Source organism: Apteryx rowi, unplaced genomic scaffold (genome assembly GCF_003343035.1).
Source record: "Apteryx rowi isolate R43461 unplaced genomic scaffold, aptRow1 scaffold_255, whole genome shotgun sequence".
Taxonomy (NCBI): Eukaryota; Metazoa; Chordata; class Aves; order Apterygiformes; family Apterygidae; genus Apteryx; species Apteryx rowi.
The window spans coordinates 281,521-303,508 of record NW_020448919.1 but is presented as its reverse complement, the minus strand read 5'-3'; the positions used below and the strand labels follow the sequence as shown (position 1 = coordinate 303,508).

Genomic DNA, 21,988 nt, shown 5'->3' with positions numbered 1-21,988 from the left:
GCCGAGCCGAGCCGAGCCGAGCCGAGGCGCTCCGCGCCGCGCCGCCGGTGCCGGTGCCGGTGCCGGTGCCAGTGCCGATGCCGGTGCCGATGCCGCGGGCACGTCCGCGGCAGGGCTGGCCAGCGGCGCCGAGTAGCATGGCCCGGATGAGGTACCTGCGCGCGGCCGTCTCGGGATTTTATCTGTGGGAAGCCGCGGTGCTGCTCAGGTGAGTTCACTGCCCTGCGGTGCCCGTTTCCCCGCGCAGCTGCAATGCCTGGGACTCGCGCAAAGCCCCGCCGCTGTCACTGCTTTTCCAGCCTCACCGCTAATGCCTAGTTACCTCCGCCGGCCAGAATGCGGCCACGGGGACTTGAAATGCGGGGGATCTGTGCCTCGCGAATGACTTTGTAACATTCCGTTGCCTCGAATTTGGTGTCGCATTTTGCAAACCGGAGGATGTGCATTTCCTTCGTCGGCTCACAGTCGGGGTCTGCTGCTTGGTCACTGAATTTTATCAGCGTTTTTAGTAGGAAATGTAACATTCATGATCTTGACAAGTCTTCTGGTGCAAAATAGCTGTATGCGTAAGTTACAGATAATAACCCGAATTGGGAATATTCAGACTTCAGTTATTACTATCAGTTTTGGTCAGTAAAGAAGATGCAGGGATCATATTAGGTCAGAAAAGACTAATGCAGAAACAAAAAAATGATAGCTGTGTGAACAGAGGAGATGGTCTACAGAATTTCTCTCAAAAGGTCTAACTACAAAGCACTGTACCACTGGGCAGTCTAGGATTTGTATTCTGAAAGATAACAATACATCCATAAACTATGACCAGAGTAGAAGAYTGAGGTTCATAAGCCTTTTTCTTCTTTCTGCCCAGTGCGCTTTTTCTAGCTAAACTAATGTTATGATATCAACGCAAGCATTTTTTTTAATACATAGTTCTAGACGTGTGGTGATAGTAGGCTACAATAAACTTGTTTAAGTACTCTGATCATTCTAAAGGTGAGGGAAAAATTTAAAAAGAAAAAAAGCAGACATGCAAAAAAGCAGACTTCAGTGTCATCATATATTCATTGCTGATGCAGAATTAACTGTGCTAGTTACCAACAAACATTCTAGCTCTATATTACAATAAATAGATTATGGCATATATCACGACACTGCCAGATTATTTTTAAGCATCATATTGTTACTTGACAAAGATAAAAAAGGGAACTAAAATTTTAAAAGTACTTCTCCAGAGAGAGTTTTGGGATTATTCATGTAAACCATCTGTAACCACAAATAGAAAGTTGAAAGAGCAATGTATATTGCCTCACAACGATGGCACACCCTGACAGGTGATCACAGGTTCATAATGAATCTTTTCTTTCTTGTTGAAGTTAGTTTAATTATCTGTTTTGTATCAACATATATAATGTAAATAGTTTCTAACGTGATTTTATTGCAATTGTTGCAAAAGAGATTTTAAGGAACTGGGTCATATGGTATGGGATTAATTGCCTCTGGGAGGAAAGACTAAATGCACATATATTACAGTCAAAATTTTCTATTTGCACTGAATATTTAATGTTCGAAGTAGAAGACCAAACCCCTGTAGACTGTAGGGAGCACATGCAGTACTGTCCTATTATTATTTTATTACAATGTACTTACAGAACCTATTTTTCCTCAGCATAATATTTAAATGTCATCCAACTGTTGAATGATTAGTCCTTTCTTTTAATAATATAAAGATACATAGTATCTTCCAATGGAAAAAATAAGTGAAAAATAAAGGTTTTGGAAGGCATACAGGTATTTTGCATTATATAATTGTTGACTAACATTTAATTGTTTCAGAAGGTATAGTGGCATTTTATTTTGTAAAAATTCAAATTATTTTGTTCAATGTTCAAACAACTGTTGTATTACAACAACCTTATGCTCTTACATTACCACTTTTCCACAAAGACCATGATTATTTTGCTCAAAGATCCAGGTGTACATTACATACAGTGTTAGAGAATGAATTCGGGAAGCTGCTCAGAATCTACATATATCTTTGATATGTATCTCAACATAAAGCCTGCTTGTGACTTTAGGTCTAGCAATACAAACTGAGAAACCTGAGGAAAGGCAGAGTCAGTGATATTCATTCAGACCCACAGAAGTCTCCATGTGCAACACAGCTTGAAGAAGTGTTAAAAAAAAAAGTTAAAATATTAAAACTTGTAAAATTCCKAAGTTTCTTGGGGCCATTTATCTTAGTTCTCTCCAGATTTAAGTCTTGTGTAACTGTTTACATTAGAGCAAAGGGAACAGGGAATAGTAGGATGCTACTTCCACTCTCTGTAAGACACAGACTCCCACCTTCTCTCTGAGTACCTACATAACACCCTCAGTGAAAAGACAGAGGTAGTAGGGATTCCTAGGAATAACCAGACCCTAAGTTTTTCACCTGCTCAAACATTACAGAAAAAATAACAAATTTTCCCTGATATTTTGCAACATTAAAAACTCTCCTACTCTTCATCAACAAGCATTCAAGGCTTCATGAGAGGACTGAAGGACCCTAATAGGAAAAACTTTCAATTCTTGTCCAGCAGCCATGAGACTGTTTAAAAAGACCCTTTAAATGTTATGCCTGTGAAGACAGAGATTTAATTTTATTTTCAGTACAAGTCAAATGAAAACAAAAGGTCTCTTTTTCAATATAGATTATATAATTATGGGCCTGTTGCTTTAATCAGCAAAGTCTCTGGACTAGTATGCTACGCAAGAGGAGAAGCACCTGATATTTTTATTGAAATATTTTTTTTCATCTCATATTTAAAGGTTCTACAAACTCAACTGATTAAAAGAAAGTGTATTTTGGATGTTGTATGATGCAATTGTTAATTTCATTTCTGAAAAACATTGTAGAGAAAACATCCTCAATTGCATTTCATAATATTGCACATAATTGTAGTACTATATCTTAGATTAATAACATAATAATAGATTAATATATCTTAGATATGGAAAACAAGAGTTTAAGCAGATAACACTCTATTATGTTTTCCAGTAATATACTTGAGGAATGGGAAAAGGCTATCATCAGACCCAAAATAAAGTAGTATGAAACATTATTGCTCACTAATGACTGCCAGAGCCAGCCCCAGTGTGATAATAAGAAGTGGGCAGAGATGCACCAGTGAGGATAAGGGCTAGGAAAAGGAATTTTATGGAACCTGAAAATAACTGTAATTCACTACTAAACAAGGAAAACAAACACTTTGAATTTGAAACTGTAATCACCTCCAAGATTGAATATTCCGCTAAGTTTTTGTTAAAGTAATGGCATGAACACAAGTTTTTCTGGATTTGCCTGGATTCCAAGAGGTCATGCTGAGGGCAAGATCCTATTTGTAGAGTCAATACAAAGATCGTATTTGTGAGTCATATATGACACAGGTCATATTTGTGAGTCAAACAGTTTTAAGAAAGCTCTCAAATTTGCATGGACTTCAGTAGAGCTCTATTCAAACTACACCATCACGGACTTTACAGGGACACTGCTTTCTCCTTAAGGACGACAGAGACATTTTATATGTGGACCTGTGTATCGGGAAAGCACAGGATGGAAAGGTAGGTGGCACTGTGGAAATGCAAAATAGATTTTCCCCGTATGATATTTCTTAGGTAACCATATCAGCATAACTTACACTAAGATTCATGCTACAATTAGGTTTATCATCTCTTTCCTCATTCCATTCACTAGCCTATGCTGGAGGAAACAATATCACAGAGACAGCTAACTGCACTTAGGGACCAGATTCCTGTGGAAAAAATCTCCATGCAACCTAACTCTGTCTCTATGTCTGAGCTCACAGTTAGCTGATTTTGAAATTATTCTTGCATTGCATTGCAAATTGACTACAGACGAGTAGCTTTAAGAAGCAGAAGTCAAGGTACTCTAAGCCCGCAGCAGTTCCTTTCTTACACAAATAATGAAAGAAAGAGAAACAACAGCTACAAAACATTAAATCTGAGATGCCATCATGATCATCTTTGGAAAGGAAGTTTTTCAGAGCTTCTGATGAGACTTCAGCAGCACATTAAGATGTGAGAGATTATACCTATAGTACTATTCTAGCAATAAAAGTCTGCTAAAGCTAGAATGTGAATAGAAGACTGTGTGAAAGAAAAAGTAGTGAATCAGGATGTGGGTACTGAGGGAGACTACCTTTCCTCTGAAGCCCAGCGCCATTTTCAAAAGATAGTTTATATGGAATAAATCAGTCAACAGACTCCAGGTCCTAATGAAAAAGCCTTGATATGTGTCAGGAACAGCAAGGGCAGGCCACTCTGTAAGGGAAGGTGAGCTGAGCTGGGAGTCAAGAGTTCCAGAAAGCAGGCAGGAGCAGCGTCCTCACCAACAAAGTTTATGGCCCCACAGTACCTGCACGAGAGTAGAGCGGGTCCAGTTCAAACAACAGTTCAGATTGCCAGGCAAGTCTGCAGAGATGAGGCAGGTCTGAGGTCAAGCCAAAAAGCCAAGTCAGCAGGTCAGAGTCAGGCTCAGAATCAGGAAGGTGACAGACCACGTACATGTGTACCTGCACTGTAGCTCGAGCAGAGACCAAGAGTGAGTCCCCACCATCCCTCAGAGAAAAATATAAAGAAAAAGGAAAAAAAGAAACAGCTCCGGAGAGGGGGGAGAGGTGAAGCCTCAGCCCCTGCTGAGGCTTCTCACAGTTTTTTATCAAACACTCTTTGATTCAGAGCTGGATAGCGGCACTGTCAGAGCTGGCACGGAGCCCAGGCAGCCCAACCCCTGGGATAAGGGGAACGCGCTCAGGGCTCTTACAAAATGTCAGGGGGAGAGCATCGGGCCTCCCTTGCAGCATGTGCCCATCAGCACATAGGTGTTCAAAATTCCGAAACTCAGACAAAGTTTTCTCATAAATGAGGATATGTAATTCAAATTCTCTTGTATTTCAAATGGACCAGTGAAAACACTGAAATCCCTTTCTACCAAAATAAGAATTTTGTCACCAGTGTGAATTTGATCAGAACTTTTACTAGTCATTCCTTCTTTCTACTAAAGAAAATATATTTTCCTAAGTGACCACCATTTTATGTTTGAGGAAGGAGAAGTATGTGTAGAGTTTTGAGCTTATAACGCTAGAAGCTGTAAGAAAATAAAATTAAATTACAAAGCAATTTCAATCAAGAACATGAATCTTTCAATTCTTACTGTGCTAGTGACATTTTCTTACTTTTCAGCCTCTCCTAATTCATTGCTAGTGAAATGATGCTAACAACAACTGAAAGCAAGTAATATTTTGAGATGAGTACTGTGCTGCCGTACGATGAAAAAGGTAATAGTTCCTCTATCAGATTAGTCTTGTCCAGATATCCTAGGATTCATGACAATTCAAGAAAGTGAAAATTTGTATAAGATCGGACCCTCTAATTTTAACAGATACAGAATACGAGCTTCAAATCACCTTACTGAGTATTATGTAATAATACCTATATGGAACGATTCCTACAAATCAGCTTTGCTCAAATAATAATGAAAAGTCCTTCTGTATGGTGTTGCATCTTCTTTTTATTTTTTTCCTACTGGTCTTCATGATATTTATTGGAAGAATCAGAAAAAGCAGAGAGCAACAAGAAAGAAAAAGTTTTATTGTCACTGAAATATAAGTATTRTGAACAAACAGAATAAAAGACACCTTTTTGAAGAAGAGTATCAGCTACCAGCAGAAAGGAAACATCTCAGAGAGATGGAAGAGACACAGACAGAAACCATGTGTAACAAGCATGCAGGACCAAACCACGAGAATGAGAAGGGCATCAGGAAGCAGAACAGTCTACCCAGCAATGCAGAGGGAAAAGAAGGGGACAGTCTTTGAGACTGGCCATTTTTTCCAGCAGAGACTCTAATCCATTATTTTTTATGGCTTCTGAAGCAATAGGATCCTACCTGATTGATGACTCTAGATGCCATGTCAATATAAATGCTAAGTAAGTAATAACAAAAAGAAAGGAGAAAAAAGTGCAAAAACAGACAGCATGTCATTATAAAAGAATAAAAGAATGTATTAAAGGAAACTATTGTTGTTACTTTTCCAGTCAGCTCTCTAATTAATTGCTCCAAAATTATCCAACAGCAAACAGGGTTAGAATTGGTCCACACTGCAATGAAGTTTCTACATAATGAACACTTCCTATATAATTTTCCTGCACCACATGGTATCCTATTATTCCCCTAGCCCTAGCATGGATGTACAAAACTGAGCAGGGACAAAGAAAGTCAGGGCTATTACCAAGTATTAACTCCCTGAAAGAATATCAATCCTTGTCAATATTGTTATTAAGGAGGTTTCCATTTGGTGTCATAAAACATGAGTTGAATGTAGTTGCCAGAGGAAAGGACAGAAAATGCAGAAAAGTTGAAGAAGACCCCAAAGACACGTGGATACATTGGAAAATTAACTCAGTGAAACATTAAAGTGAGTAGAGAGCCAACACACAAGTACTAAATCATCTTATACTGTGAGGATGAGCTTGTTGCTATTAACCCATACGTGATTCTTACAGCTAAAACTAAAATAGGAGGGTATTATCAGCAAAATCAGTACAGCTGTTACATTTCCCTCTCCCTGATTAGAAATTCAAGCTGCAATTATGACTACATACCCTACAGTCTTAGGATATTTTTGTTGCATTCCATCTTTGATATAAGAACTTATCCTTATTCAACTACAAGCATTGCCTCTTGTCACTTGTGCCAGTCTCATGATTTAGAACATCATGAGTAACTAAACATCAAAAAAGATATATTGGCATATACTACTCACCTCACTTTTGCCCAAGGCTTCACATACTATGTACAGTTTGCAGGAGACAACACCACATGTAAAACTTATTTCCAATTTCTTGTAAAAATGCATTTTTCTTTCTTTCAGAATCTTGAAAAGTAAATTATAAACCCAACATAATCTAAGTAACATCCTCTTTGAGGATCCACAGGTAGTAACGTGCCATATCTAAGATATGACTTTCTATGAATTGACTGTTTAAAATTTGTATAATTTTTAACATTCACTATTTCACAACTAACCACTCAGCAGAAACACCTAGTAAATACAGTTATACCAGCATGCTTCTTCAGAAGATGATTATTTTTAATTATTATTACTTTCAGTCCATCTTAGTGGGTGACTACAGAGTCTAGGGACTTTTTCTGGAAAAGGTTGGCTTACATGCCTTGTGAGTCGGTTTGGCACAAAGGAGTGAAAAAGATACACTTTCTTTTCTATGTTATATATACTTGTTATCTGTATTTTATATACATATATTTATATACATATACATATAACATTTCTCACTTTCTAGCTATAYGAAGAGATACTTATATAAAGCAAATCACTCAAATCTTTATTGCTTAAGTATAACTTCAGATCCTGGACATCTTGGCCATAATAATTCCCATCCTAATCTGCCTGTAACACAAGAGACTCGTCCTGGGGAAAGAGGCACTGGGTAAAGCCACAGAGCCAGCTTGAAAGCTCTGTGCCAGCCTCCTAATCACCTCCAACTAATTTAGGGTCAGTGACCAAGGACACTGAGACTCATCCCAAGTTTCATTCCTCCTTGGTGACTGTATTAACCCAACAGGGTAGTCTTGGGGTTGCACGGCAGCATGCCAAGAAGGTAGCCCATTGCACAACTAGTGCAAGACCAGGGAATTACTAAGCGGTGCACAGATACCAATCCACCCTGCGTCCCTCTACTATAGCCATGTATTTTCTGTAAAGCACTGACTTCAAATGGCTAGAATATGACTAACTGCTGTACTGTAAGGTAAATTTTAATTTTGCGTCTAAGCCTCTATCTAATGCCTCCATGAAAGGTTGTGTGTCTGAGCGATGCTTTCCCTGTTGCTACCAGGTCAGATCCATTGCCACTGATGCCATTAATAATGGACATTAAAAAAAAAGTGGTCAAATTTCAGCATCACATCTGGACTAGATCCCATAAAATATTTTTTGGAAAACTATAGTGTTTTTTTCATTGCTGCATCTGCAAAAAGGAATGTTTTACACAAATAATTTTTTTTTGCAAATAGAAAGATGCAAATTTATCAGATGTTAGTTGTGAAAAATAATTTGGAAGAGTTAAACAAACAAACCTCTGTTTTCCTTCAGTTTTTGCACACTGAAGATCTGATTCTCAGCTGTTTTGAACATGATATTGCAAGTTGTTTTTACACAAAGAGAATGTGAAATGCACCCACTTGAGATAGCAATACATGATTACAAAAAGTACAGTGCAGTGGAGAACTGGAACTAATGGGGATATTTGCATCCAGTTTCTCCTTCCTTATACGGTAAAATTTCATCTCCAAAACTTATCCCAAAATTCTAATACTGTGCAAAAGAACTCTTAAGATCTCTGCATGTAAGAGTACTCAAATTTTCACCTGTAATCAAACTGTGAGGACTTTTTCAGATTCCCTAAAGGAAAAATGCTCAAGTAACGGTTAACAGAATGGCTTTCTTCATCCTTTTTAACAGTGATTACTCCTTCAGGTGATGAAGTGTCTTGCAGATAAGAAAGACCAGAACACATTCAGGCATATCTTTCCTTCACCCAGCATATTTTCATTTGTTTATATGAAGTTTAGAAGACTGAGATGACAATCAAGGGGGCATGGGATACATAGCACAGGCAAGACTAGGATAGCAAATGTGTAGCAGATGTGTATCTGAGAGGAATTTAAAACACCACTTTCTGTGTGTTTAAAGAGCCACCACTGTCTGTGTATGTGTAGTGGACCAAGATAATTTTGGTGGAAATACGAAAGGCTAACAGCACTGTTTTTTAACCTTCATGTTATTTTCTCTGACTTAGTAAGGAATATGCTTCAGTGCATGCATTAGAAACACTAAGGTCTGTCATTATGTGGCATGAATCCTGCCACTCTGGGCATCACCCTTCAGTTCAACCCTGTGTTGCCTTAAACAACATCATATACTGGAGCACTGTAGTGTTGATTCTGCATATAATTAATAAAGAGGAAAAAACTACTTCATTCATGTAGCGCACGTAAATTAACATGGCTGATTAAACATCAACATTACTGTTTCACAGAAAATTCCAAAATTCTGAAAAGGTTTTGTTGCTTTTTCAATGCATAGCAGGAATTTTAAGTTGTGAAAAGCAGGAAGAATCTTTGTCAATGGTGTGGGGGAGATGTTCAGAGAAGTTTTTGAAGACTAGAACCTGGGACCCCACCTTCGAAACTCTTAAAGATTCTTCATGTGCAGTTCCACGCCAGCACTAAAAAACTGACTGATGCTGAGCGAATAGAAAGGACACCAGACAAGATCCCACACAAGCCTGCCTACTTTTCATTGAAACGACACTGAAACAGATATGTTTCTACTCTATTTAAACAAATCAGTATTTCTCTAACTAGAAATATTTTGTCTCATTTGAAAATTCTTAATCAATAGTAGTAACACAGTATTTACTCTATAGCTAGCTGACTAATCAAAATAAACAATTTCATGAGCAGTATTTTGGGAAAGAACTTTATATAGCCCTGAGTTCTATTTACTGGTAAGTCTTGATTTGTCTAGGCTGCAGTTGCTGTTGAAATACTTTATCTTAAGGTGAGTGACTCTCCAAGCTATATTCAGCTTTCCTCTAATTTAACTTATATCCTTATATCCACTTGGAAAAAAGTGTCATCTTCTAAACAGTTATCTGACAGGCTCACTGAAGATATAGGGCAACATTGTTGTACCAACACAAGCAGAACTTCCCTAAGGCAAATGGAGTTGTGTTTAGTTGAATTATGCTTTAGTCTTCACAGGCCCCACAGCATTAATTCAGAACTGAATTTTTGTCAAGTTTGATAAAGCCCTATCCTTTAATTCTATTATAAGATTTTCTATAAAGTTTCTTGTGAATAGAAAAAGAGTTGGTTGAGAAGGAAAACACAAAAAAGAATTATGCAGATTCCCAAATGTTTTCAGTTTCATTTATGGTTCTCAACTCATAAAGGTGGATTTTTAAAGCAAAGCAAAGCAAATGAAGGAACAGTGTGCCTGTGGAATTGTAACTGGTCATTACTGATGATTATCACACCTACCTTTTTTCTGCAACACACACCTCAGTTGGCATTGTTCTGGATTATATTGAACGACAGTACAGAACCTAGTGGATGCAAAGTAAGCTTATGGGGCAATGGCACAGCAATAGTTAAAAATCTAGGCAGTAAATTAGAACTTGCAAAACTAGCAATTTGCAACTGCATTATTTGAAGGACATTTTGGGACACAGTCAAAATACAGGATCAACTAAGCAGTTGTAATCTGTAAAATTCTGTTCTCAATATTTGCTCTTAGATTTGGAAAGAGTTTGCCTTGGGAAAAAATGGTTTGCAGTCCTTACCCAGGCAAAGTCTCATTTTAATTAATTCTCTTTTCATATTATTGTTGTCTTACTGATATCAGTTGAATTATTCTTCATTATGGTGGTGAAAGACACCAGTCAGTTCCTGAACATATTCAGTCCGTTAGAGGAATCATTCATTAATCATAAAAACAAATGTAATTGTTCAGCTCTGACAAGCATCCACAGTGGGATATCTGGTGTTACAAAAGATAATACTGTAAAATTATTTTACTCAGAGGCTTCTGAAACTATCCATTACTCTGACAACTTTTATTATTTAGTTAATATGCAAATTAATCTTTATAATGAGATAGTAATGCAAGTTTAAACTACTATAAATTAGGGGTTTATGATTTCTATTTTCAAGGAAATTCCATTCACTTCAGTTGAGTATTATCTGTCTAAAAAAAACAGTTAATTGAATTTTGGGAAGATCTGACTACCTTTAATTCAAAATTAAAGTTGACAGAAATTTAACTCAAGCAGTCATTCTCTGGAAGAGTCCTGAGTTAACAACACAACAATAAGGTTTTGCTCATTACTGAGGGCAAAGGTTGAAAATTATAAAATGTCTGAATCTGAATATTTGAAACATTCCTCTACTCCTTTTCCATTCATCTGGGACARCTTCTTCCCAAAAATGTAGGTAGAGAAAAATTAAGAAACTGTAAGACACTAAGACCTGAATTTATGATGCAGTTATAAGCAGTTATGAAAATCAGGTACACAGGAGGCACAAGAGACTATTCAGAGATGAAGTGGTTCTGAGAAAATCATGAACAAATACTCAGATTAGAGCCAGAATTCATAAAACGTCTTAAGAAAATTCAAATGCTGCATGGCTAAATTTGGCAACAATAAATTTGTCATAAACATGAAAATGAAATTAGAGAGACAATCTATAGTTTAATGAATCCAGACCTAATTAAGGTGGAAAGCCATATCTATGTTTATGAAAAATGCTGACAATCCATTTTCTTCTTTATCCTAAGAGATAAATGTTTTTCCAAGGAGAAAAAAAGCATTGTGCATACATATACATACACAGTCACAAACACCAACAAGTATATACAAATTGAAGCCTGATTTGGAATATAAAGCCCTTTGACCTGTGGAATGAGGATCAGGTCAAAGTGACTGAAAAAGACTTTAAAAGCCATTATTCACTAGTCTTTGTCTCTGTTAGAAAAAGCAAAAACATACTACAGTGATCCAAAGCTTTTTCAAACTACAGTACATAAAGTAAATATGCTATGGACATTATATCAGTTTACTTTCATTGCAAACAGAGCTGGAGGAAGTCTGTAGGGCTCTGGAGCAACACTCAACTGTATTGATAAAAGAGAAAAGAATATTATGCTACAAAGGTATCAGGAACATCATAACAAAATGAAGGTAATTAATCCATTGCCTAACCTATAAAGAGCACTAAAATGCCATATTACTTCAGTCACTGAAACAGAAAAATGAAAAAATTTCCAAACCTGAAGGAACAGCTATTTTTATTAGCTGCATTGAAATGCAATCCCATATATTTTTTATGCAGTTCTCCTTTCTAACCACTAAGATAATAAAGAATAGATAATTACTGATCTTAAATTGGCAATTTATTGTTTGCTGCATATAAAGAATTGTCGCTTTGTCCAAAATGTCTCTAGTAATCTCTGACTCAATTCTACATATCTCTCTGGCATTATATCAAAAATTAATCTGACCTATTGAACTTCCTAAAAATAAGAGGGTAAGAGGGCCACTAGAAAAATCAAAGAATATGAAAAAATCAGTAAAGAAACCTAACCTGTCACTGAAAATGTTCTCCTGAGGATTTTTGTTAGAAAACAGCTCTTCAAAATCTTATTGGCAATAAAATGCTTCTGCTTCTGCTGTTGAACTGACAGTCTTTTCTCTGACAAACATTAGTTAAGAATTCTGTGTTTGTCTCTGAGCTAATGAAATCATTATTATCCAAAACACTGTAGGATACGAAAATCTGCATTTTCACTGCATTAGGTACTGATGACTTTATGAATAAGAATAAACAAAAGAAATTTCATCTTTAATTAGCAAGCAATACATTATTGTCATTTTTAACAGAAACTGTAGGAAAGACAGCTGGAATCTCAGTCATTTTTGAGTCACTGCAAATATAATCTTTCTCCTTCATTTGGCATCGCTGGGTTTTAGTACATTTTACCCTCTTCCTTTATTTATTCTTTCAACAGTGTAAACTCATTTTTCTTTTTTTGTCCCCCAGGCTGAAATTAATTCATTCACCAAGAAAGCTCAAGTAGAATTATTTTAGTGCTGGAATAGAAAGGAGGAGTTGGGAGGAGCAAATCTGTCTTCTCCTAGCCTGAACCTTGAACTATAGAAGAGGGTCATGTTACCCAATTCAGGTGTCTCAGTTAGGAGTTTAGTTGCCCTCGGTTCACAATGTGGCTAATGAAAAGAGAGTGATTCATCCAAAAGTGTTTCAGAGAAAGAGCCTAATTTTGAGTGTTGTCTTACCCCTCAGGAGTAACCCTTCCTGTGTGAGCTACAATAGGACTGCAGGGACAGCAGGGTCTGTGGGTCCCTTCCAGGACTGGATCCATGCAACTGTAATCCTCTGACACAGCTCCTAGCTTTCCAAAATGGCTTTGGCTTTTTATGAATCAATATTGCTGATGAACAGCCTCCAATAAGGGCAGGCCATTTGTCTTCCATTTACTCTGAGGGATTTTAATTTTCAGTAGAGTTTGCTTTAAAATTTCTCTTGAGAATTTTATTGCAATTTTAAAAAATATTTAAACATATTTGTGTCTCTTCTGAGGTTCCATTCCACAATATTCGCACCATCAGCAAATATTTCAGAAATTAACCTTGTTCGGTCAAATCAAAAACAGTGAAATGCATTACTCTTCTGACACAACTATTTCAGGGAGCCAGTTTAAACATATCACATCTCAGAAGACCATTTGTGTCATGCTACTTGACTGAGCAAACGCATTTTAATGACAAACTGTCCAAAAACTTGGAAAATTTTTGAGAAACAGTTTTAACAACAGAAACCAAAAAAATATTTTTTAAGCTTTATATTGGCATTCTTTGTCTAAAATTGAAAGCAGTTTTTATCCTTCTGTAAGATTTATTTTTTTTGTTCAAACAAGGAAAAGACATTAATGTGAATGATCTAGAGGCCTTCAGAGGTCATTTTTGTTAACCTTTGGTGCTTTTTGTTTTAAGCTGTCATATTTCGGAATATCCTACTGACGAAAGAGGTATTTTTCGCAGGTTCATGTTCACTCTTGGAATAATATTTGCAATTTTTACATACTCTAGATTCTGATCTGCTTTAATTCGCAGATTAGATAATGAGATAATTAGATTAATTCCCTTTAGAAAAAAATCCTATGCTTCTGATCTCTTAAAATGTAATGTTCACTTTTCACATTAATCTTACCAAATACTTTCTATTAATGATACAGAACAGAGTCTAAAGACTGTTCTCATATCACAGAATCTTACAGCTGTAATTTTCAAAACACAGTATTAAAGTATTGTCAGATGATCAGACACCAGCTATTTGAAGATCATTTTATTTTAGCAGACCTTGTTAATTAAATGGTCATACTGAATAATTTTTGTTTTAAAAATAACAAATTCTATCACCATTATATTACAGCTATAGAATCAAGGGAAGTAGTCTTGAGATTAAAGCACCTAACCATTATTATACTCATGAGGTGAACCAGTGAATCAGTACCAACTCAGATTAATTTGCTGAAATGCTTTTGTGTATTGCTGTTTGCGAGATGCAGCAGAGCGCATAATGGCTGGCTGCAGTTTATGCTTTCCTTACGAGTGTGTAATTAATTTCCTTGAGCTGCTCAGTAAAGCTTTTTAATGTAAAGTGCATTAAAAGCATTCAGACATCAGCTGGATAAAATGGACCACAAACACAAGATCCGATTGCTCCAGGGGTTTGGCCACACTTGCTGTCTCAGAGAATAAGCTAAATAATGAAATGAAAGAGCTACTGGACCATTACAATGCATGAAAAGCATCATAAAACAGCTCTGTAGCATCCATTTTAAGATAAAATACAAAATTTCTAATTTCTGAATGGTCTGTATTTAAGGTGCTAATGGAAAGAAAGAATTATTATTACGTGAGAAAATTCACCAAGCCAAAGATGACAGAAACTTGACTTTCAACGATGGTATTAATGTAAGATTTCCAAGGTAAAATATACAGGTATTCTAGCCATGGAAGGAAGAAAATGAACATATTATCTCAAGTCAAAGGTAATTTATAATAAATGTTTTCAACATTAAATTAGTGACAATCTGCAGATAATGCTCAGAATAACTTGGATAAACTATGGCACTGCTCTAACTTGTACTTGTTGGTAACATCTCTCTGGTGTCTAGCAGAAGGGATCATTACAGCAAACCATACTCATTTTTCATCACTGTCATCCTCCTGTACCAGCAACAAACTGAGAAGAGTCAGTGGATGGTGTGAGACAGAATTTCTTTCAGCATCTTTTCTTTATAATATTCATATTAAGCCCTTCTGGAGGGCTTTACGCTTTCTTACATTAATATTCTCAGTAGCCCACTACATCTTTTCTTCAATATTTTCAAATAAGTAATTATACTTTTTAAGGGTTGAAACAACATACTGGAAGTGATTAAAAAAAAAAAACACCTTGAAGATGAAAAGTTCAAAAAGTTTTGAATCCATCATAATATCTGACGGGAGAAATCAACGAAAATCAGTACTTTCAGTAACACACCAGTGACATGAAACTCTCAAAGGCAGTATCATTGAAATGACTTTCCAAAATATAACTTTAAAAAAAAGCATACATATAAAACATCTTCATTTGTAGAGTCCCTTTCCTTTACTTGTACTTTCAGAAAAACAGGCACTATTTTGGGGCAGACAGAAAATGACAGCTTGAGAGCAGGAATACAGTCATTCTTCAAAAAACATGGGAAAGTAGTTTCTGACTTTTGTGGCTCTAAAAGTCTTAGCAAAGGAATCATATATTTGTTTGTGGAGATTGTGAAATTCCCTTTGAAGAGTTCTTCCTCAATCATTTTCTTTTGGAGGAAAGGAAGAGAGAGTTAGGTTTCTTTTTTTACAAATGTGCCTACTTTATAGAGAGATTTCAGGAGTTCAAATTCATGACTTGTGCCTTTTCTTGTAAAATGAATTACCAATACTGCTAGATGAGATCTCCCATTTAAATTCTGTAGATTGTGGGTGCTCTTGCTACATAGTTATCCTACCTATATATTTTCTTCTAGTTATGAAATTGTAATGTTTTTTATCACATAAAAAAATCAACAGTAGTACAAACAACTTCAGCAGGGAGATTAAAAGAAAACTGAATCCATTGCCTGCAAACACAGTCATACCTCTCACAACATCCTAATATCCTTACCAAGTTTCACCTTGAAACAGGGAGGGCTTTTGTATCCCTACTCCCAGCGCTAGACTATTCCTGAACTGAAGTATTTCAGTGCTTGAAAACCTTTTAATTTACAATCTGAATTTATTCTTGGCCACTTTCCATTCATTTGTTTTCATGCCAGTGTTATCATTTAGCTTAAATTTCTTTCTTCTTTGCAGGTGCATGTCACAGATAGCACATTAGCTCATTCTTTCCCAGCGCTGGTCAATCTCTGATTTTTGCGCTGGCTGTAGATTATTAACAGCTCAAGCGCATTTTCCATTACGAGGCTTAATTACATGCTATGCAGGGAGGAGGGGCTGGTAAAAGAACTGCTGAGCAACCCAAATACCCAATTGTGAAAGGAATTGAGCAAAATGGGCCAACATTACCATGTGTAACGTGCAACTCAGGTTACAGGTTACCTTACTGGTACCTACAAGTCTGCAACCCAGCCCCAGGGCAGAATAACCCTGGGAAGACATCATTTCCCACTTTTCAACTACTCCCATTACTTCCTTTCCTTAAACTCTGCAAGTCTAGAATGTGCCTTTTGGCTCTTGGCAGTCTGAAGATTTTGGCATGAGATCTGTAATGTCTACTCCTAATTCAGCCTGCTTTTCATAGGTCAGTCCTTTTTATCAAGCTACCCATATATGAAACACTATACCTTGTATTTTGTTAAATTGTTTCTTCCAGAAAGTCATATTGTCTTGACTGGTACAGTTTGTTCTACTATTAAGTTATCTTTATTATTAAAACTGTGTGACTAAATTCCCATTTGAATTTGTCTGTATCTCATTGATTATTCTTCTGCCTTTCTTCTTTAGAATAAATGTCCAGTACTTTCCACCCTTTGAGGTATTTATACACTTCAATCATGTTACTTTTCAATCTTCTTTTTGATAGCTAAGCAGATTGAGCTCTTAAAGTCTCTTACTGTAAGGAAATTTCTCTAGCTCTCAGATCATGGTTTAGTGGCTTTGTTCAGTACCTTTCCTAATGCTTTAATGTCCCTTTTAAAACTTGGACACCGAATTTGATGCCATGTCCCAGAGCTTGCCTCATTAATAGCATATAAAATAATAAAGTGACCTTCATGCTCCTACTCACTCCTACAATCTTTCCATACCCTTGCATAACACAGTAGTGCAGTGAAAACGTTACCACAACAGTGCTGAACTATTCAACATGAATTCTGAATCCTTTTTCAGACTCACTACTTTCCTAGGTACAGTCTCCAACTCTGTAGGTGTGGCCCACATTCCCAATTCATGTCTGTAAGTATTCCTCCTCTCTCTGTTTTAAAATGTTCTGCTTAAATGGACTTAACTTCAAAGACTGAGTTACTTCCTTGCCCTCATCAGTATTTATATCTCAGTCAATTTTTTGTGATTCTTAAGTTTGAACCACCAATGATTTTATATTTTATTTCTAGATCACAGATGATAGGGCTGAACATCATCTCTACTACATCTCCCTGCAATAACTTTCAGGCTAGAGTTTAGAATGTGGGTACAATCTACAGAAGTCTGAGTTTTGGCTATGCGAGGTGTTTTCTTAATTTCTAAGACATTCCAATGTCCTCAGCTTGAGCTAACTGTTCCTGGCTCAAGTATAACTTTTGGTAGGCCATGCACTATTACAGACCTGTGACTTCAGGATGTTTTCTTATTTCTGTCCATTAAATTCCAACTTGACACATGACACAAAGCTCATCTCTCTTCAGGTTTTAGGTGAGCAGTGATTTAACAGACAGAATAGTCCAATGACAACAGTAATTATAGTCCTGGTGATTCTGATTTTCGGTCGATGCCTGTTTTATATGACAGACTACTTGGAACAAAAATTTTCACCCTAGCTTTTGATGGTCTAAATAGAGCTGCTCACAAACAATTTTTTGAACACATTGTTTGACAATGGAAAAATGGAAAATTTGTTGTTGCTTTTTGTCCACTACTTTAATTAACAAATTTCCTTTTGATTGTTTAACCACATTTAATTTAATCAGGTCTAAAATGTTTGAAAAAAAGAAATAAAGTACTGGTTTGAGTCTGAAATCTGAAAATAGTTTAAATCTTTTTAACTGATAGTAATATTTACCAATAACTCACAGGATAGCCACAATACAAAAGCACTATGGCAGCTAGCATCCTTGTTGACAGCTTTTCCTGGTGAAATATGAATAGACCAGAAGACTGGGAAGTTACAGTTTCTCTCCAGGAAAAAACTTAGGCAATGGGAATTCTTTGCTGACTTTGCCTATGAACAACTGTGTACAGTTTTCCTTCTTGGTGATTTAAAGCTGCATAATTAATTTATGCTAACCATACGTTTGTTGTAGTTTACTTTTGAATGCACCACAGGATATAAGTTTTGATGACACTAAATTCTTGGAAAATACACACACAAAATTCTTTAAAAAAATGCAACAGGTCAGAGTAGATTCCCTCCAGATGGGCAGAAAGCCATTCTTGGAATCATACAATAGTTGTGTGTAGTGAAGAGAAAGGTTATATACAGAATTCCCATTAACACTAAAAGGAGCTAATTTCATACTTCATGAAAGCAGTGCAACCTTGTACACTTAGCCCAGCCTTATCTTTCAGAGGTAATGTACAATAAAACTGAAAAATCTTTACCATGTAGAATCAATTTTGGTGATAATTTGTATACAAAAAAACAGTACTTTGCCAGGTAGGCCTTCCTAAAATCCATTGCCATACTGAAGCTTGACTATACTACCAAGTCTTGGTCCTTTTTGATTAGAAGAGTATTCCACAAGTCAGCTCAGATAAATGAAAAAATTATTTGGCCAACAGCTTCTTGAGATGCATGTTTTCCACTAAAGGGAATTTGAAAGGGCAGAAATCTGCAATGCACAACCAGCTTTTACTCAGGAACACATCAAGCTGAGAACAAAGGAAAATTTTCTTTGAAGTAAGTTTTAATTACAAATTATGGCTGAGATTTCTAGTATAAAACTTGCTTACACAAAAAGTATTAATTACCCTGAATATATTGTTTTCAGAAGCAGGCAATAAAATTATTCAAGATATTCTTAAGCTTAAACTGACTAATTATATTAAATACCAATTGACACTGCCATGATGTCACAAAAAGGCAAAAACTACCTTGGGAAAATCAGTAGTCCCAACAACAATTATTTTTTCTTACTAGGTATTAGCTAATGCTAATTCCTAATAACCTTAATTTTAAAGTACTCTATTCCATGGCAGCCTTTAAAAACAACAACAATTGCAATAACAGAAAGATTCTAGAAGAAGTTCAGAGAAGTGAAAAAAAAATTCTCCACTCAGAGAAAGTGATCAGTGTTGAAGCTAACAATGGGCCTAACAGTATAAGAGAAATATCTAAACATATGTATATATATATATGTCTATACATCTATACATTTCTATTTATATGTCAGTATATGTACAGGAACTTGATTCCCCACAGCCTTGCAAACAGATACAGTGCAGTGAAGTAGGTGTAATTGGGTTTTCCCATTTTTGTTTGCTTTATAACCATGTATAATCTTTTACAGAAATATAAAGGACTCTGAGTTGCAAGACTGTGATGAACCAGACCTGTTCAGAAGGTTTGATGATGAAAATGATGTCAGAGGCCAGCAGGAACTGAACACATCCCAATAACTTTAAATGGCACTAGGAAAGGAATATGTTGAGTGCTTACTTTATCAGAGACAAATACCTTATCCAGCCACAGAAAAAAATAAAGAACCGGGTTAGCTACTAAAGGACACTAAAGAAGCATCTTTATTGAAACCAGGTATCAAAGGATTCTGAAAAATTTAGAAATATGCAATCAACTTACCAAAGAATAGAATAAACACTAGATAAGCAACCAGACGGATAAATGTATTTTTTAACTTTCTGATTTTATTAATATTACCATTAAAAGACTTCATTGCTATTTTCTAATTAAAAATATAATACCAAAACAGTCTAGAGGTCAATATGTCTATAAGTTAATACATGCAAGTCTCCCAAACTTGCTACAAGCAACACTCAGTATGAAAGCCCCCCAAAAAAGAATTCTATGGTTTAAGATATTAAATCCAAATTCCAATTTGAAGACAGAGCTTTTAGTGCACCTTGTAAACAGAAGTTGCCATAAAACAGTAACTTTCATGTCCCAAGTAACCCATGTAACTAAAAATTAATTTTAATGACTAAAAATATTTATTTGGATGACTGAAAATATGTATCTATATAGCTATGTAACCACCCAACGCACATATGGATCAACAGAAAATTGAAATGAAAACATCCCCGAGTCTTTGGAGAAAAAAATAGCATTCTCAGTCTGCACTTAACATGGCCTGTGCATACAAACATACATCTATAGAATTTTTCCATTTCTGAACACTATCTATTGCTAACAAGCAAAATTCAGCATTTTTAATGAATTAGAAAATTCCTATGAGTTTTGCATTCTTTCCTGGATGTAACTCTAATTAAAGGCATATTTAAACATTTCTAAAAGAATTAATCGGCATTAGTAGGAAACAATTGTCTAAAAATCAGGTAAGTAAAAGAGATTTGCATCTTTCTGCAATAAATTTTGACTAGACATCAGCATGACAAAAAGCTCTGTATCTTCTTTCAGGCTCTTAAAATGGTTAATGGTTTTAGCTGCACGGTGTAACATGATGTTACTTACACTTTTTTATATATATATAGTTATTAACTGTGTTCATTTTTCAATATATTGGCCAGCACTCAAGTAAGACTTCTACAACAACAGGCTTTTTCTATAACAAAAGACCTTTTTTTTGAGATCCACATGGTTGATCTCAGTGCTGATATTCTTCTCTCTTGACATGTGCAGAACACACTTTAGAATGTCAGTGGGAGTTCTGCATATGTATGGCGAAGAGGCTATATGAGATGACATTTGCCATGTGGCCCTGAGATGAAAATTTTGCCCTAAGATAGTTCTTCCAGTAAGTTTTTTTTCCACCACAGCAGTCATTTTTCTTTCAGTGGAAAATGAACCTCAAAGACGATGTTAAAGAATATAATTTGCCAGGAAACTGTTTGGTATCGTATGTATAAATATCACCATAAAACATTCACTGAACAAAAAATGGTGGCAGTAGTATCAACCTATAAAAGATCCTGACTATTTTTTTCTAACATAGGCTGCTATTACATCACACCCAGTTAAACAAAACAGTCTTAGAGCTGACTCCAAATTATGATGTTCCATATGCACAGCTATTTGTGTAGATGACGTAATTTTTTACTTCTGCAGTTCTGTATAAAGCATCAATTACTGATGACTGAAAGTGTATTAATGTCCAGAAGTCCTGAAGATGTAACACCGTCCTATCAGTATGCAGCTTAGCAAAAAAAATTCACATGTTAAAAAACAGATATAAAATGAATTTACTATTTACATATAAATGAATTAAATTAATTCTTTGCTATTATTATTTTTAAAGCGTAAACTAGTTAAAAGACAATTTTAGCTTTGCTGTTTTCTTGTTCATACACTATTAAGCAAAGTGATTGAATGTGAAAAATTAAAGTTTTCTTTAAAAATATCTCTAAGGAAATTTTTTGTTCTGTTTTTTTTTTCSCTTCCTTATTGTTAGTTTGGTAGCCACAAAGGAAACAGATAGCGCAAGATCTCGTAGCATGCCAATGTCGCCATCTGATTTTCTGGATAAACTAATGGGTCGGATGTCGGGCTACGATGCAAGGATCAGACCAAATTTCAAAGGTAACTTCAAACCTAACTTGTCATGTAATTCAGTATTTCTTTCACACAGATGCAATTTCTGGAACAACTGTAAAAACAAAACAAATATACTCTCATTGAAAAAATGTTACCTTCCTTGCCCTATCTTTGCTATGAACATTAATTTCAGTAGTAACATGCTCTATTCCTGTCACTTTCACAGCTGGCCAAATCACAGAATCACAGAACGGTTGAGGTTGGAAGGGACCTCTGGAGATCATCTAGTCCAACTCCCCTGCTCAAGGAGGGTCACCTAGAGCATGTTGCACAGGATTGCATCCAGGCGGGTTTTGAATATCTCCAGAGAAGGAGACTCCACAACCTCTCTGGGCAACCTGTGCC

General features: G+C 36.0%; 1 protein-coding gene across 2 annotated transcripts in view; it reads left to right on the top strand.

The window, feature by feature from the left end:
• Positions 1 to 89: 89 nt before the first annotated feature.
• Positions 90 to 21,988, top strand: part of GLRA3 (glycine receptor alpha 3) — a 100,520-nt gene continuing 78,621 nt past the window's right edge. Inside the window, exons 1-2 of one of the 2 annotated variants that reach the window (XM_026067222.1) lie at positions 90 to 208; positions 21,501 to 21,628. In XM_026067222.1, coding sequence (XP_025923007.1) covers positions 90 to 208; positions 21,501 to 21,628 — 247 coding nt within the window. Of the gene's footprint in view, positions 209 to 21,500; positions 21,629 to 21,988 lie in introns of those variants that run through there. The other variant, XM_026067223.1, reaches the window with a different exon arrangement.